We start from the raw sequence: 15,411 nt of genomic DNA on the forward strand, positions 1-15,411 counted from the left end.
TTTATTCTGTTCTGCAGCAATGAATTCCACCATTCTGTCTTCCTGGTCACTTATCTGTTCTCCTGCCTCAGTTATTCTGCTATTGATTCCTTCTCGTGTAGTTTTCATTTCAGTTATTGTATTGTTCATCTCTCTTTGTTTGTTCTTTAATTCTTCCAGGTCTTTGTTAAACATTTCTTGCATCTTCTCGATCTTTGCCTCCATTCTTTTTCCGAGGTCCTGGATCATCTTCACTATGAATTTTCTGAATTGTTTTTCTGGAAGGTTGCCTATCTCCACTTCATTTAGCTGTTTTTCTGGGGTTTTATCTTGTTCCTTCATCTGGTACATAGCCCTCTGCCTTTTCATTTTGTCTATCTTTCTGTGAATGTGGTTTTTGTTCCACAGGCTGCAGGATTGTAGTTCGTCTTGCTTCTGCTCTCTGCCCTCTGGTGGATGAGGCTATCTAAGAGGCTTGTGCAAGTTCCCTGTTGGGAGGGACTGGTGGTCTGTAGAGCTGACTGTTGCTCTGGTGGGCGGAGCTCAGTAAAACTTCAATCTGCTTGACTACTGATGGGTGGGGCTGGTTTCCATCCCTGTTGGTTGTTTGGCCTGAGGCAACCCAACCCTGGAGCCTAACCAGGCTCTTTGGTGGGGCTAATGGTGGACTCTGGGAGGGCTCACGCCAAGGAGTACTTCCCAGAACTTCTGCTGCCAGTGTCCTTGTCCCCATGGTGAGCCACAGCCACCCCCCACCTCTGCAGGAGATCCTCCAACACTAGCAGGTAGGTCTGGTTCAGTCTCTTATGGGGTCAATGCTCCTTCCCCTGGGTCCCAGTGTGCACAGACTACTTTGTGTGTGCCCTTGAAGAGTGGAGTCTCTGTTTCCCCTAGTCCTGTCGAAGTCCTGCAATCAAATCCCACTAGCCTTCAAAGTCTGTTTCTCTAGGAATTCCTCCTCCCATTGCCGGATCCCCAGGTTGGGAAGCCTGACGCGGGGCTCAGAACCTTCACTCCAGTGGGTGGACTTCTCTGGTATAAGTGTTCTCCAGTCTGTGAGTCACCCACCCAGCAGTTATGGGATATGATTTTACTGTGATTGTGCCCCTCCTACCGTCTCACTGTGGCTTCTCTTTTGTCTTTGGATGTGGGGTATCTTTTTAGGTGAGTTCCAGTGTCTTCCTGTTGATGATTGTCCAGCAGCTAGTTGTGATTCTGGTGTTCTTGCAAGAGGGAGTGAGAGCACGTCCTTTTACTCCGCCATCTTGGTTCAGGGCCCCCCATGATGAAACTTTTTAAAAAGACCTTTTGGGAAGTCTGAGTTCTTCTGCCAGCACTCAGTAGGTGTTCTGCAGGGGTTGTTCCACATGTAGATGTATTTCTGATGTATTTGTGGGGAGGAAGGTGATCTCCATGTCTTACTGTTCCGCCAACTTGAAGCTCCTCCTCCATTATATTTTCAAGTTGGTTATTTTTGTCATATAGGAAGGCTTAGGAACATAGGCTCAAATTTCCAAATGGTTCTATTTGAACCAGACTTCTGGTTCCAGAAGTCTCTGAAGTAATTTTAAAGTTATTTCCTTCAAAATTTTAAGTTCTATAAAATGAAATTTTAGAAAACTTAATTTCATAAGAAACTTGCATCTTTGATAACATGTTTTCAAAGTGAGGTATCTAAGACTAGGTTTTTAAAGGCTGCTATGTTTTGGATGGGCTGAGTAGTTTCACCAATTTCCAGCAGATGTCAGTGTTTTATAAATTTATTAGTCTGAGGTGGAGGTTTTGTCTCCAGTCTCCCACATTTATATATTCTTTAGTCATTTAATTAGCATACTGGGGATTATTTGAACTGGAAGAGATTTTGGAGATCATCTAAGTCTGTCCTTTGATTTTGCAGAAGAAAGAACCAGGTGTAGTAGATGGGAAATGACCTGTCCAAGGTCACACAGTCACACAGAGTGAGGCTGAAACTCAGGTGTTCCTGTTTCTGAAACACCCTCTCTCTGAAAGACTGGTAAAAGATAGTCACCAAAACCACAGAGAAGAAAACGTGTAGAGTCCAGTATAGAAGCTGTATTTGGGAGAAAGGGAAGCAGATGCTCTTCCATTTGTTTGGGTAGGTAAATATTAAAAAATTTTTATGAACAAGATGTTAGATTCTTAGATTATAATAATAATTGGGTGAAATGAACAGAAAACAGTTGGCTTTTGTTACCTGAATGTAGAATTATTGGATGTGAAAGTGACCTTTGATAGAATGTCCTGTTCTTCATACTGTAGATATAACATCAGAACTTGTATACGGCCAATGGAACAACTCCCTGCCCTCTCTCTGCACAGCCTATTGGTTATGTTTAAGAGAAATGATATAAATCATTCAGTACCCCCTGTGTCAGAAAGTATTATCCAAGAATCTATAATCTTTTCCAGTAAATACAGCAAGTAATAGAAAAATGTTTTTTTATTCTGTCTTATGAGAATTCAGGGTAAAGAAACCCGGGTAACACTTAAGGGCAGCTTTAGACAAAGTTATGAAGTAGGCAAAGTGACAGTTTCAGAGAAATAGCCTTCCTTTAATCAGCTGACTCTTCCCTATCAATATCTGCTTATAGAAAAAATATAGGCCATTTAATCTTCATCACAGAGGTGGAAGCTTCCAGGGTACATATGCTGAGTACCTACCCCTCTGACATCAGCGCTCACCTGATTTTGGAGGAGTGAGAGCCCGTGTGGATTGGTGTGAAGGTGAAGGAAGTACCCATGGACTGAATCTTAAAGATGGGGTGGGACTTCCACAAAGTACAGAGACTCGAAACATGGGACAAGCCTGTGAAGGCTAGAAAGTGAATCTATCAGGACACCTGGTGAAAAGGTGATTATGTTTAGAGTTTAAGGTCAATGAAACGAAGGTAAGATTGAGGGTAGGTTTGGGCTGGTTTGGCTTTAGACTTTTTTAAAAAAATTTTATTGGAGTATAGTTGATTTACAATGTTGTGTTAGTTTCAGGTGTACAGCAAAGTGATTCAGTTATACGTATACATATATTCATTCTTTTTTAGATTCTTTTCTCATATAGGGTATCGCAGAATATTGAGTAGAGTTTCCTGTGCCATACAGTAGGTCTTTGTTGATTATCTGTCAGATATAGTAGTGTGTGTGTTCATTCCAAGCTTCTGATTTATCCCTTCCCCTCCAACGTTTCCCCTGTGGTAACCATAAGTGTGTTTTTGATATCTGTAAGTCTGTTTCTGTTTTGTAAATAAATTCATTTGTATCATTTTAAAAAATTAGATATCACATATGAGAGATAATCATATGATATTTGTCTTTCTCTCTCTGACTTACTTCACTTAGTATAATAATCTCTAGGTCTATCCATGTTGCTGCAGATGGCATTATTTCATTCTTTTTCATGGCTGAGTAATATTCCATTGTATGTAAGTACCACATTTTCTTTATGCATTCATCTGTCAATGGACACTTAGGTTGCTTCCATGTCTTGGCTAGTGTAAATAGTGCTGCATTGAACATTGGGTGCATTTATCTCTTCGGATTATGGTTTTCTCCGGATACATGCCCAGGAGTGGGATTGCTGGATCATATGGTAGTTCTATTTTTAGTTTTTTAAGGAACCTCCATACTGTTCTCCATAGTGGTTGTATCATGGTTTTAGACTTTCTGAGGTGGAAGTCACAGTATGTGATGCTTTCCTAAAGGTTTATTGTTTTGAAATAATAAGTTGAAAAAAATAGTACAGAGAGGTCCTAAGTAGCCTTCACCCATTTTCCCTTGATAATAATCTCTTACACAAGTGTAGTACAAGGTCGAAAATGGGACATTGACTTTGTACCATCTACCAACCTTATTCAGGTTTCAACATCTACTCATTATATGTATGTGTGTGCATATTTCTATGCAGTTTTGTCACATGTATAGATTTGTGTAACCACTACAACTATCAAAATACAGAACAGTTTCTTGACTACAAAGGAACGTATTTGTCTTACCCTTTCTAAAGATTTTTAAAAGCTTCGAAGGAAATCCAATTTTCTATGGCTAGGGAGGGCTAGAACTGTGGTGTCCAGAGTCCTGGGTCTTGTTTACAGCCCAGAGATCTGGCTGACAAGGGCCCTCTCAGGAGTCCCTTCTGACATATCGTTGGTAGTGTGTAGGAAGAGCGGGCAGTTTTGTAATAAATTTTATAAGGAACGAAACCGCTTAACTAGGAATATTCTATGTCGAGTTTTTTTAAGTGGCAGAAAAGATCTATTTGCATTCTCCCCTGTCTGTAATCTTGAAGATACTGCCTGCTTGTTCTCCATGATTTCCCCACCTGCCAGTGGAGTTCTGATTTTCCTGAAGACTCTGCCTGGTTCTCTGAAGCCGCTGATCTTTCCTTTGTTTTCCTCTTAACCATCTTTAAGTGTATAAGTTCAGTAGTGTTAAGTATATTCACATTGTTGTAAAACAGATCTCCAGAACCTTTTCATCTTGCAAAACTGAAACTGTGTCCATTAAACAATCCCCCTTTCCCCCTCCCACCTGTCCCTGGTAACCCCCGTTCTGCTTTCTGTTTCTGTGAATTTGACTATTTTAGATACCTCATATAAGTGGAATCATTTAGCATTTGCTTTTTTGTGACTGGCTTAATTTATTTATTGATTGTGTCACACAGATATACAGGGAATTGTCCTTAAAATTCTCAGAATCACTAAGCTTTGAATCTAAAGAGATCTGGGAAATTGAAGGTTTCCATCTATCCATTTTACAGATGAGAAAAATCAGACAACCAGACGTTGCCTGAGGTTAGTGAAAAATCGTAGGAAGTTCTATAATTTCTTCTCAGTTTTGTTGAACTTTTTAAGGTCCATCTGATTATGAACAACGGTGAAAGTATCCCAAACTCAGAGCCAAAGTAAACCTATAGAAAATGCCATTTGGATAAAGCTACTGCTGCTGTTGATCTATTTTCTGCAAAGCATTTTTGCATATCTGCAATAAAGACAGTTTAATTCTTTTTTTCCAGTAAGATTTATTTGGTCGATATCTGCGAAGGTAGGATAAGCTGAAATATAGTTTTGTTTTGTTTTCTTTTCTTTTTTAACCTATGGTAGATGCTCCAAATAAGGGCTTTGCAAACTTTTTCTGTAAAGGGCCAGATAGTAAATATTTGGGGCTTTATGTGCCAAACAATGTCTGTTGCAACCATTCAGCTCTGCTTTTTTAGTGTGAAAGCAGAGCATGTCTGTGTTCCATTGAAACTTTATTTACAAAAGTAGGCAGCAGGCCAGATTTGGCCCATAGGTCATAGTTTTCCAGCCCCTATAGTAAAGTATTGGGACCTTCACTTTCACTTTTTTGGTCTTTAGCGTCTAACTTGCTCTCTCATATAGGAGACAGTTGTAGTTGTTTATGGTGATGGTGATGATTTAGAAAATAATGTGTATCAAATTATCATTTCCTATTGACATAATTTTAGAGTTATTTCCTATATATCTTGCTAGCCTTATGATAGAATAAAAAGCACTTAAGGAAATAACTAACTTTTTTTTTTTTCTGCGGGACGCGGGCCTCTCACTGTTGTGACCTCTCCCGTTGCGGAGCACAGGCTCCGGACGCGCAGGCTCAGCGGCCATGGCTCACGGGCCCAGCCGCTCCGCGGCATGTGGGATACTTGCGGACGGGGGCACGAACCCGTGTTCCCTGCATCGGCAGGCGGACTCTCAACCACTGTGCCACCAGGGAAGCCCCATAACTAACTTTTAAAAAAATAAATACATTTATTTATTTTTGGCTGCATTGGGTCTTTGTTGCTGCGTGAGGGCTTTCACTGGTTGCGGTGAACGGGGGCTACTCTTCGTTGCAGAGCGTGGGCTTCTCTTTGTGGTGGCTTCTCTTGTTGCGGAGCATGGGCTCTAGGCGCATGGGCTTCAGTAGTTGCAGCATGTGGGCTCAGTAGTTGTGGCAGATGAACTCTAGAGCGCAGGCTCAGTAGTTGTGGCACACAGGCTTAGTTGCTCCGCAGCATGTGGGATCTTCCCGGACCAGGGCTGGAACCCGTGTCCCCTGCATTGGCAGGCAGATTCCTAACCACTGCGCCACCAGGGAAGTCCCAACAGCTTCTTTTCAAAGGATCTCTGTAAAGGGAAAGGCCATTTGTAACAGGCGGGATCCTTTCCATGACATCTATTTCAGAGACTTCGTGTTTCAGAGAGTCCACGTGGCCCCCTGCTTTGCTCAGGGCTCGGGCACTCACTTGTGGATATCTCTGGCCTGCACACAGTTGGCAGTAGAGAGTCTACCCACCATTACAGGTGGTTTGGGCTAATTGGAAATCTACGTACCGTAACTGTTGGAGTATTAGTGCTGGGACTGTTTTGATTATTCAACAAGAGCTAACTTTCAGAGTTCACAGAAAGAGAATAAGTATTATGCATACCCTAAGTATAATAACAGCTAACACTTATTGAACATTTACTAGAGCTTTTACATACCTGCCTTTATTTATTTACTTGGTCACTCTATCAAAGGAGGTAGTAGTATTATTTCCGTCTTAAGGAGAAGAAACTGAGAATTATGAGAGAGTAAGTAACTTGATTAATGTTTCTTAGCTAGTAAGTGGTAGTTAGGGGATTCAAACCCAGGCAGTCTCTCTAGAAGCCGGCACACTCAATTGCTGTGCTATATAACCTCCAAGGCTCTTGTCCTTGAAACACTAGAAGGCTCATGTTTTAAAAGGTTTTAGCAGAATTTGGTTATATAGGCACATGGTAAAAAATACAAACTGTCCAAAGGATAGAGTGAAAGTGTAAAGTGTCCTTCCCACCCACGTAAGTCGTCCTGTTCCCTGATTCCTTTCTCCAGAGCCAACCACTGTTACTGTTTTTTTTTCGGATCCTTCCTGAGATATTCTTATAGGGGTTTACCAATATTTATTATAGGTAAAAGAGTGATCGGTCTTTATAATCCATCTTAGCTCAAATTCTGTCCTGTTGTCCTCGATATTTTTCAGGGCTCCCTGGGTTAGGAGGAGGAGGAGGATGTTTTTGGTAAGATACTCAGCAGCTAAGTCACCAAATACTATTCATGTTTCTTATTTCTTTGCTCTCAGCTTTACCTAGAAGAATCTAAATTTCTATCATCTCCTACTTCCTTCATTTAAACACATAATCAGTGTTTGCAGGGTTTACAAGCTTGAACTTGGAAACACTTAGATTTTAAATATAAGACACACAGAGATTGTCTTACATTCTGAATACCTCATTAGCTGATTAGTGGAGTGACCTGTCATACCTGGGGATCCTAGGGGAACGGATGCCTCACATGGTGTTGGGTGCTTGTCCCAGTGCTCTTGTGACAAATACAGTTCCTGTATTTTGACATGAATGTTAGTTAGGACCTGTGCTAAAAGAAAGGATCTTATAATAACAACACAGAAATATCAATCATATGATAATCGTGTCTTTAATAGATGGTTTTTACTATAGTGCGTTTGATTCTATATGGAGATTCCCAAGTGGGCAGAATACATTGTGACCAAACATAGCAGAAAGAGTGGAGGTGCATTTACAATGAGATTTTTAAAAATAGCTGTCTGCGTTAGGTGGTTTCATTGAATACTCTTTAAGAGCATTATGGATTTGCAGGGAAAGACATTTTTTGAAAACCCAATTTTTATATATAATCAGAACTTGAGTATATTTTATGACTATGAGCACATAAATGGTTTTGTTTACTAGCTTGTATGCTCTCCACTGTTTTACAATGAAGAGAGTGTTGACTTAAAACAAAATGCACAATGTGAGAGTTGCGAGTTAGGTTGTATTTGGGGCAAAATGAGGACTGCAGCCCAGGAGGCAGCATCTCAGATAGCTCTTAGAAACTGCTCCGAGGGGGCGAGGGAGGAGCCAGGATATATAGGAATTTTTCAACAAAGGGCAGGTAGTCGGGAATGTCAAAAGATTATTGTTAAACAAAGAAAACCAGATATCTGAAGTTAAGAAAATTAGCACTTTTCTATGTATGGGAAGATGCAAGAGTCTGGGCTCACTGAAATCATTCCTTTGATGTGCACCTCAGCTATCTGGGGGCTGTATCCTGTATTTTCACATCCCGAGTTTCCTCAGGGCTCACCGCAGGGAGTGGCTGCAGTCTGATGGCTGCTAGATGGCAAGTATTCTTTTCAGCCCTGGCTCACCAGCTCACGCTGGAGGGCTGCAATCATTGGTGACTGTGACATCCTTTGTTTATTGATATGGCAGGAAATATTCCATTTATAAATTTTCCATTTATCAAGTGATTCAAGGGGGTCGTGCTTCAATCTATTCTTTCCGAGGCAGGCATTAATGAATTCAAAGCATGTGGTATTGATTTTTGAGAGTTCTACCATAAGAGCTATTAAGAATTATTGATTCTGTATTTTATTTTAGGGTTTCAGCTTCTTCATGTTTGAGCAGCCTGTTTAATGGAAGCGCCCGTGTCTCTACATGGCCTAAGGAGTATGCATGCAGCAATTGATTAAGTTGACATTTGGTATTAATAGCTTAGAGACTCTTTACAGCATAGTATGCTTATCCATTTTAGGTGAAGGCAATTTTGACTGATGTTTCATAGCTAATAAGTGGTAGTGCTGGGATTCAGACCCAGGTAGGCTGTCTCCAAGTCTGCACACGCCACCCCTCTGCTCCACTGTCTCTAAGGCGCTTCCCCTGGTCATGTTTCCTCTGTGCCTTTGCCTAAGGCCACTTGTACTTTTGGCAGTAGGAGCACTGTGTGCTGTCAAATCGTGATCCACCTGGGCAGCCGGCCCGCAGCTTCATTTCTTATAAGCTGAATGCCTTTAAGGAGCAATTTGACCTCTCTGAGCACTGTGTATGTTTCTTCACCTGTGAAGTTTCAGGGGAGAGTAGTAATCCTTGCCCTCCTGCCTCACCAGGTAGATGTACTGAGCAACTGATTTAATTCATCCTTCTATCCCTGGGGCATAGAATAGTGTCTGACAAATTGTAGACTTAACAAGTGTTAGCTTCTCTGCTTTCTTCTCCTCTTCCAGAAGCTGGATTTTGGATGAGAGTTAGATGCTGCGTAGGATGGTCTGAACAGGTAACTTCTTTTTTTTTTTTTCATGCAAGGATATTTTATTGAAGTGCTCTCTTCTTGCATTTTTGCATTAAGCTCAGTTAGTATTTTTATAGATTATTGCTCCTGCTCTGCCTTCATATAATCTATTTGTTCTTTTTTCTTTAACATCTTTATTGGAGTATAATTGCTTTACAGTGTTGTGTCAGTTTCTGCTGTACAACAAAGTGAATCAGCTATATGTATACATATATCCCCTTATCCCCTCCCTCTTGCACCTCCCTCCTGCGCTCCCTATCCCACCCGTCTAGGTCGTCCCAGAGCATCAAGCTGATCTCCCTGTGCTATGCAGCAGCTTCCCACTAACTATCTGTTTTACATTTGGTAGTGTATATATGTCAACGCTATTCTCTCACTTCGTCCCAGCTTCCCCTTCCCCTCCTGTGTCCTCAAGTCCGTCCTCTACGTCTGCATCTTTACTCTTGCCCTGCCACTAGGTTCATCAGTACCATTTTTTTAGATTCCATATACATACATTAGCGTATGTTATTTGTTTTTCTCTTTCTGACTTACTTCACTCTGTATGACAGACTTCAGGTCCGTCTACCTCACTACAAGTAACTCAGTTTCATTTCTTTTTATGGTTGAGTAATATTCCATTGTATATATTGCCACATCTTCCTTATCCATTCATCTGTCGCTGGACATTTAGGTTGCTTCCACGTCCTGGCTATTGTAAATAGTGCTGCAGTGAACATTGTGGTACACGTATCTTTTTGAATTATGCTTTTCTCAGGGTATATGCCCAGTAGTGGGATTGGTAACTTATTATTTTTTAATAAATTTACTTACTTTATTTATTTTTTGGTGCACTGGGTCTTCGTTGCTACACGCAGTCTTTCTCTAGTTGCGGTGAGTGGTGGCTACTCTTTTTTGTGGTGCGTGGTCTTCTCATTGCGGTGGCTTCTCTTGTTGCGGAGCATGAGCTCTAGGTGCATGGGCTTCAGTAGTTGCAGCACATGGGCTCAGTAGTTGTGGCACTTGGGCTCTAGAGCGCAGGCTCAGTAGTTGTGGCGTACGGGCTTAGTTGCTCCACGGCATGTGGGATCTTCCCAGACCAGGGCTTGAACCCGTGTCCCCTGCACTGGCAGGCGGATTCTTAACCACTGTGCCACCAGGGAAGCCCTGGGATTGGTAACTTCTTGAATATAGTCAGGGAACTAAGATAAATATGGTCACAAGACATCTCATTCTGTCTTTTACTTTCATTCTTCCCTTCATAGTAAATATAACTGAGCTCAGCATCTCTCTGGGGAAGCACAACAATTCTGCTCCCAGAGGTAGGAGAAAGGATTCATCCTACTTAATGGACCATGGGCACCTCGCAGTGTAGGATAAGAGCTGGTCACACTGAACTGCATGGGCAGGGAGGACTAGATGGAGGTTTCACTGAGGTTTGTTAGGACTGTTGTGATTAGACAAATTAATAAAAAGATTAGAAGGATCTTACAGGCATGGAAAATAGCGTCACAAGAGCAAAAGCGGGAAGTTGGGGGGTGGGCTTGTGGGATAACGAGTCCATCCATTTAACTAGGATCTCCCAAGTATAACTGAATGGGAGGTACTGTTGGAGAGGTGACTGGGGTGAGAGTGTAGTGGGCTCCGCATACCCAGTTTGATGTTATCTTTAAGAGATCGTTAGTGACTAAAAGTTCTGGGGCATGGGGAGTCATGATGAAGGCCACGTTTTAGGATGGATTGGGACCGGCAGTGCCTGGAGGTGGGGTGAGTAGTTGGACTTCTGGGAGAAATGGCACCTTCGGAATCACAAGTGGAGCTGAGGACTCTGGCAATAGTGCAGAGAGGTGCCTGGAGAAGGAGTCCCTGAGTAATGAAGTTCTTGAGGAGGACTTTGTGGGAGACATGGCCATGACACCCGACTTAGAAAGAAGAGAGAGGAGAAAGAAATAGAAGGCTCTGCACAGGACATGTTGAAAGTAGGGTTAGAAAGCTCTGTTTAACTGCTGGGCTCTCACACTGACTGTTTTCAGCCTTCTCTTTAGTATTAGGGCAAAGATAGTCCACTGGCTGAACTGATTATATTCTTCTGCAGAACCCAGGATGGGGAGTCTGAATTCAGAGCATCCTAAGAGGTGTCTGTGGCCCAGCTGCTGCCTCCTTGGCCAGAGTTAAAAAGAATGTTTTGTGAAGGTGAACTGAACCCTCAGTGCCTAGCACAGACTTTCAGTCTCAAGAGTAAATAAAGGCCTTTGTAGAAGCCTCTTTCCTCATTTTTTTTTGGTCAGTGAAGATTCTGCAGCTCAGCATCTGTCCCCATCTCCCCACTTAACGTATCCTTGCCCTGCTGATTCCCTTGTTGCTGAATCTAATGATATTGTCTTGTCCTCACCTTACTCCCTGGTTGGGGAGCTAAGATCCCACATGCCTCATGGCCAAAAAACCAAAAAAAACACAAAACAGAAGCAGTATTGTAACAAATTCAATAAAGACTTTAAAATGGTCCACATAAAAGAAAATCATTTATATATATATATATATACTCATCTTTCAGGTTGGCCTAGAATTCTATTAAAATTCAAGCATGGAGGATGACTTGGAAAAAATTATGGTCCTCAAGGAAATTTTCGATCTGGTAGGGCAGCCAGAGACATATACAAACAGCTGTAGTACAAGGTAGACTTCCGGGAGAGCTATAATCGGAGTACAGAGAGGAGCAGGAATAGAGGGGGCAGCATTAATTCTAACGCGAGGGATTTGAGAACATTGTTTTCTTAGCTTTCTGTTTCCTTCCTTCATTCTCGTCTGCCAACTGCCCACAGGTGAATGCTCTGAAGTTCTACCTTCTTTTTCTCGTGTGTTGACTCTGATGGAAATTTTCCTGGCTGTCCTTTTGTTACCTTTGCCTTAAAAAAAAATTATGGTAAATAACACATAACATGAGATCCACCCTCTTAACAGATTTTAAAATATATGGTACAGGCTTGTTAATGTTGTACAGTAGATTTAACTCTTCATTTACTTCTTCCCCCAGCCCCTGGCAACCACCATTTTACTTTCTGCTTCTATGAGTTTGGCTCCTTTCGATACCTTCTGTAAGTGGAATCATGCAGTATTTGTCCTTCTGCAACTGGCTTAGTTTGCTTCACCTAATGTCCTCAAGGTACTTCTACGTTGTAGCGTATGACAGATTTTCCTTTTTTTGCATGGTTGAATAATATTGCATTGTATGTACCACATTTTGTCTATCCAGTTATCTGTTGATGGACATTTAGGTTATTAACAACTCTTGGCTATTGTGAATAATGCTGTAGTGAACATGGGAGTACAAGGATCTCTTCAATACCCTGACTTCAGTTCTTTTGGGTGAATACTCAGAGACGTGATTGCTGGATCATATGGGAGATCTATTTTTAGTTTTTTGAGGAATCTCCATACTGTTTTCTACGGCAGCTGCATCTTTTTATATTCCCAGCAACAATGCACAAATGTTCCAATTTCTCCACATCCTCACCAACATTTATTGTTTTCTGTTTTTTAAAAATATGGCTGTCTTAACAGGTGTGAGGTGATGTCTCATGGAGGTGTTAACTTGCATTTCTCTGATTATTTAATGATGTTGAGCATCTTTTCATATACTTTTTGGTCATTTTTTGGTCTTCTTTGCATAAATGTCTATTCAAGTCTTTCATCCATTTTTTTAATTGGGTTACTTGTTTTTGGGTTGTAGGGGTCTCTTTGCCTTTATCTCCTAAATCTTTTTGCCCCTACCTGATGAACTCCACATGCCTCTGCTACTCCTCAGCCTGGTCCTTCTGCCCTATTCCCTCCTCATCACTCTGCTCCTGCCATTCTTCCCTTGGTTTCTTTCTTTTTTTTTTTTTTTTTTTTTTTTGCGGTATGTGGACCTCTCACTGTTGTGGCCTCTCCCGTTGTGGAGCACAGGCTCCGGACGCGCCGGCTCAGAGGCCATGGCTCACGGGCCCAGCCGCTCCACGGCATGTGGGATCTTCCCGGACTGGGTCACGAACCCGTGTCCCCTATTTGGCAGGAGGACTCTCAACCACTGTGCCACCAGGGAAGCCCCTTCCCTTGGTTTCTGAAATACACTCAGATCCAACTCTGGCACATTCTTAAAAACCTAGGTCAAGACAAAGTTGCCCATGGATCCTTCCCTGACCACCCAGCCATGTCGCTGTCCCTCTGCTGAAGTCTCTAGGACTTCTTGTCCCTAACACTTTTTGGGCAATTGGCAGGCACTGCTGCCTTACGTTGGAATGGATGTTACGCGTGTGCATTTTTTATGTTAACTGAACTCCGTCTCCTGAAGGGCAGGGATGTATCTGTGTATCCCCCAGAGGACTTTACAAAGCACCTTTGCCACACTGTAAAGACGCAAGAAACCTAGGAAAAGCTGTGTGCGTGTGTGTTCTGGGTATAATGACGGAGCTGAACTTTAAGCCCAAGAGTGCTCTGGCAACAGCAGGAGGACTTGGAGGAAGCAAAGTCAAGTGCACAAGCCACCATTATTCCCAAGAGAGATGAGCAGGGCAGAGACAGGGAGGAAAGATGAAAGTCAGAGACCAGGGCCTCTTAGCAAGTTGGGATTGGAGTAGGTGAGCAGGTTTCCATGAGAAGGTCAGGACTGTAATCTGAGGCATGCTCTGCCAGGTTTTTGCAGGCAAGGGATTACAGGTGTGTGCTGGGAGCCGGAGAGAAGCTGAGTTCACCTCATGGCTCTGCAGGGAGTCGTAACAGCTGCTACAGTGGGGGCCAGCCTAGCTGGCAGTCTGAATACCTCTACTCTGAACACTCTGTTCCAGAGAATTCATGGCTTCCAACCCTGGTATGTGCTTGCCAGCAATGCTGTATGAGTGGTTAGCCCTTGCTAAGCTGTAGGTCACCCAGAAGCCCCCAGGACAGCCCTCAAAAGGCCAAGGCTCAGTACAGGAAGGCTCCAGACAGACTGCTGCGTTGCGTAAGCGATGTGCCTCTTGAGTAGTGCTGGTGCGTCATGCTCCCTGCAAGGGGCTGGGGGACCATTCCCTGGACCTCACAAAATCCATGGACATCCTCGTGACCTTTATAGCATTCATCACACCTTTCACTGTGGTCAGCTTTTTATAACTTTCAAGACCCTGCCTTCTACCTTGAGCCCCAGCAGCCAGCTCTGCCCTGATGATGCCATGGCCAGTTCTGGTCCCTGTGTTCCCTGGGAGAGTTCCAGCCAGAGGACCAATTATGGGTCCCCATCTTGTACCTTTGGAATGTTCCTGAGTGGGTCGAAGGTTGCTCTCACATGAATCCAGGGAAGCAGGACAACCCGGCCTTCCCTCTCCAGTAAGAGGGGAAATGAAGAGGGTAAGCTTGGTCCTCTTAACAGCTAACCCTCCTTCTGCTCATCGACTTTGAGAATAGCTCCGTCCTTTCTGGCTTCTTTCTGACCCTCTCCCACTCCTTCAGTTGTCAGTGTCCTGGGACAGTATGTAGGGTCAGCTGTATGCTTAAAGAAAGAAAATTAGAGAAAAAGGAATTCTTAGGCCCTATCCCTGGAGATTCTCTTTAACTAGGTGTGGACGGGGCCTGGGAATCTGGCATTTCTGTACAGGTATACATGAAAGAACGGCTAGGGGATGGATGACGGACTTACTAGTTGCTGAGTAATTTTTACTTCTTTCTTTGTCCAACTCTTTACTGTTAGGATTTTTCTAGAGTGATCATGTATTTCTTTAAAAATCAGAGAAAATGATGTCATTAAAAAACAAAAACCAGATCTGGAAGCGATCAGTCTTTTCCAGACACCATTAACCTTCGTAACTTTATTCCTCATTTCCGCAGGGGGACTTGATCTCATCTTCATGCCGGGTCTTGGGTTTGACAAACACGGCAACCGTTTGGGGCGGGGCAAGGGCTACTACGATGCCTACCTGAAGCGCTGTCTGCAGTCCCAGGATGTGAGGCCCTACACCCTGGCCTTGGCTTTCAAAGAGCAGATTTGCCTTCAGGTCCCTGTGGATGAAAATGACATGAAGGTAGATGAAGTGCTTTACGAAGACTCCTCAGCATCTTAAATCCTGATGACCACAGCCAAATAATCAAGGTTTTGTGCCAGAGAAAAGCCAAACGTGTATTTTCCCTTGTCAGAAATTAGTGGAAATTGCACAATAATGTGAATATGGGCTGTAGTGTTTTCAGTGTAATTGTTAGATACCGAACATGAAACCATTTTAAAAAATCAATAGCAGTGTGTGTAATAGAACATTAATTAAAACGGAGGCTATCACCATATGATTTTCAGCTTAACTTTCTGTCCCAGGTTGATCTTTCTGTTTTATA

At 42.7% G+C, this 15,411-nt stretch overlaps 1 protein-coding gene across 9 annotated transcripts in view; it reads left to right on the forward strand.

The window, feature by feature from the left end:
* The window catches only part of MTHFS (methenyltetrahydrofolate synthetase), a 271,461-nt gene that overhangs the window by 35,987 nt on the left and 220,063 nt on the right, over positions 1-15,411 (forward strand). The window contains exons 3-4 of one of the 9 annotated variants that reach the window (XM_067698759.1): positions 9,032-9,081; positions 14,914-15,361. The exons of 7 other annotated variants lie outside the window; for them this stretch is intronic. In XM_067698759.1, the coding sequence (XP_067554860.1) occupies positions 9,032-9,081; positions 14,914-15,006 (143 nt within the window). In that variant the 3' untranslated portion in view covers positions 15,007-15,361. Of the gene's footprint in view, positions 1-9,031; positions 9,082-14,913; positions 15,362-15,411 lie in introns of those variants that run through there. One more of the 9 variants, XM_067698746.1, reaches the window with a different exon arrangement.

This window comes from Pseudorca crassidens, chromosome 1 (genome assembly GCF_039906515.1).
Source record: "Pseudorca crassidens isolate mPseCra1 chromosome 1, mPseCra1.hap1, whole genome shotgun sequence".
In the NCBI taxonomy this organism is placed as follows: Eukaryota; Metazoa; Chordata; class Mammalia; order Artiodactyla; family Delphinidae; genus Pseudorca; species Pseudorca crassidens.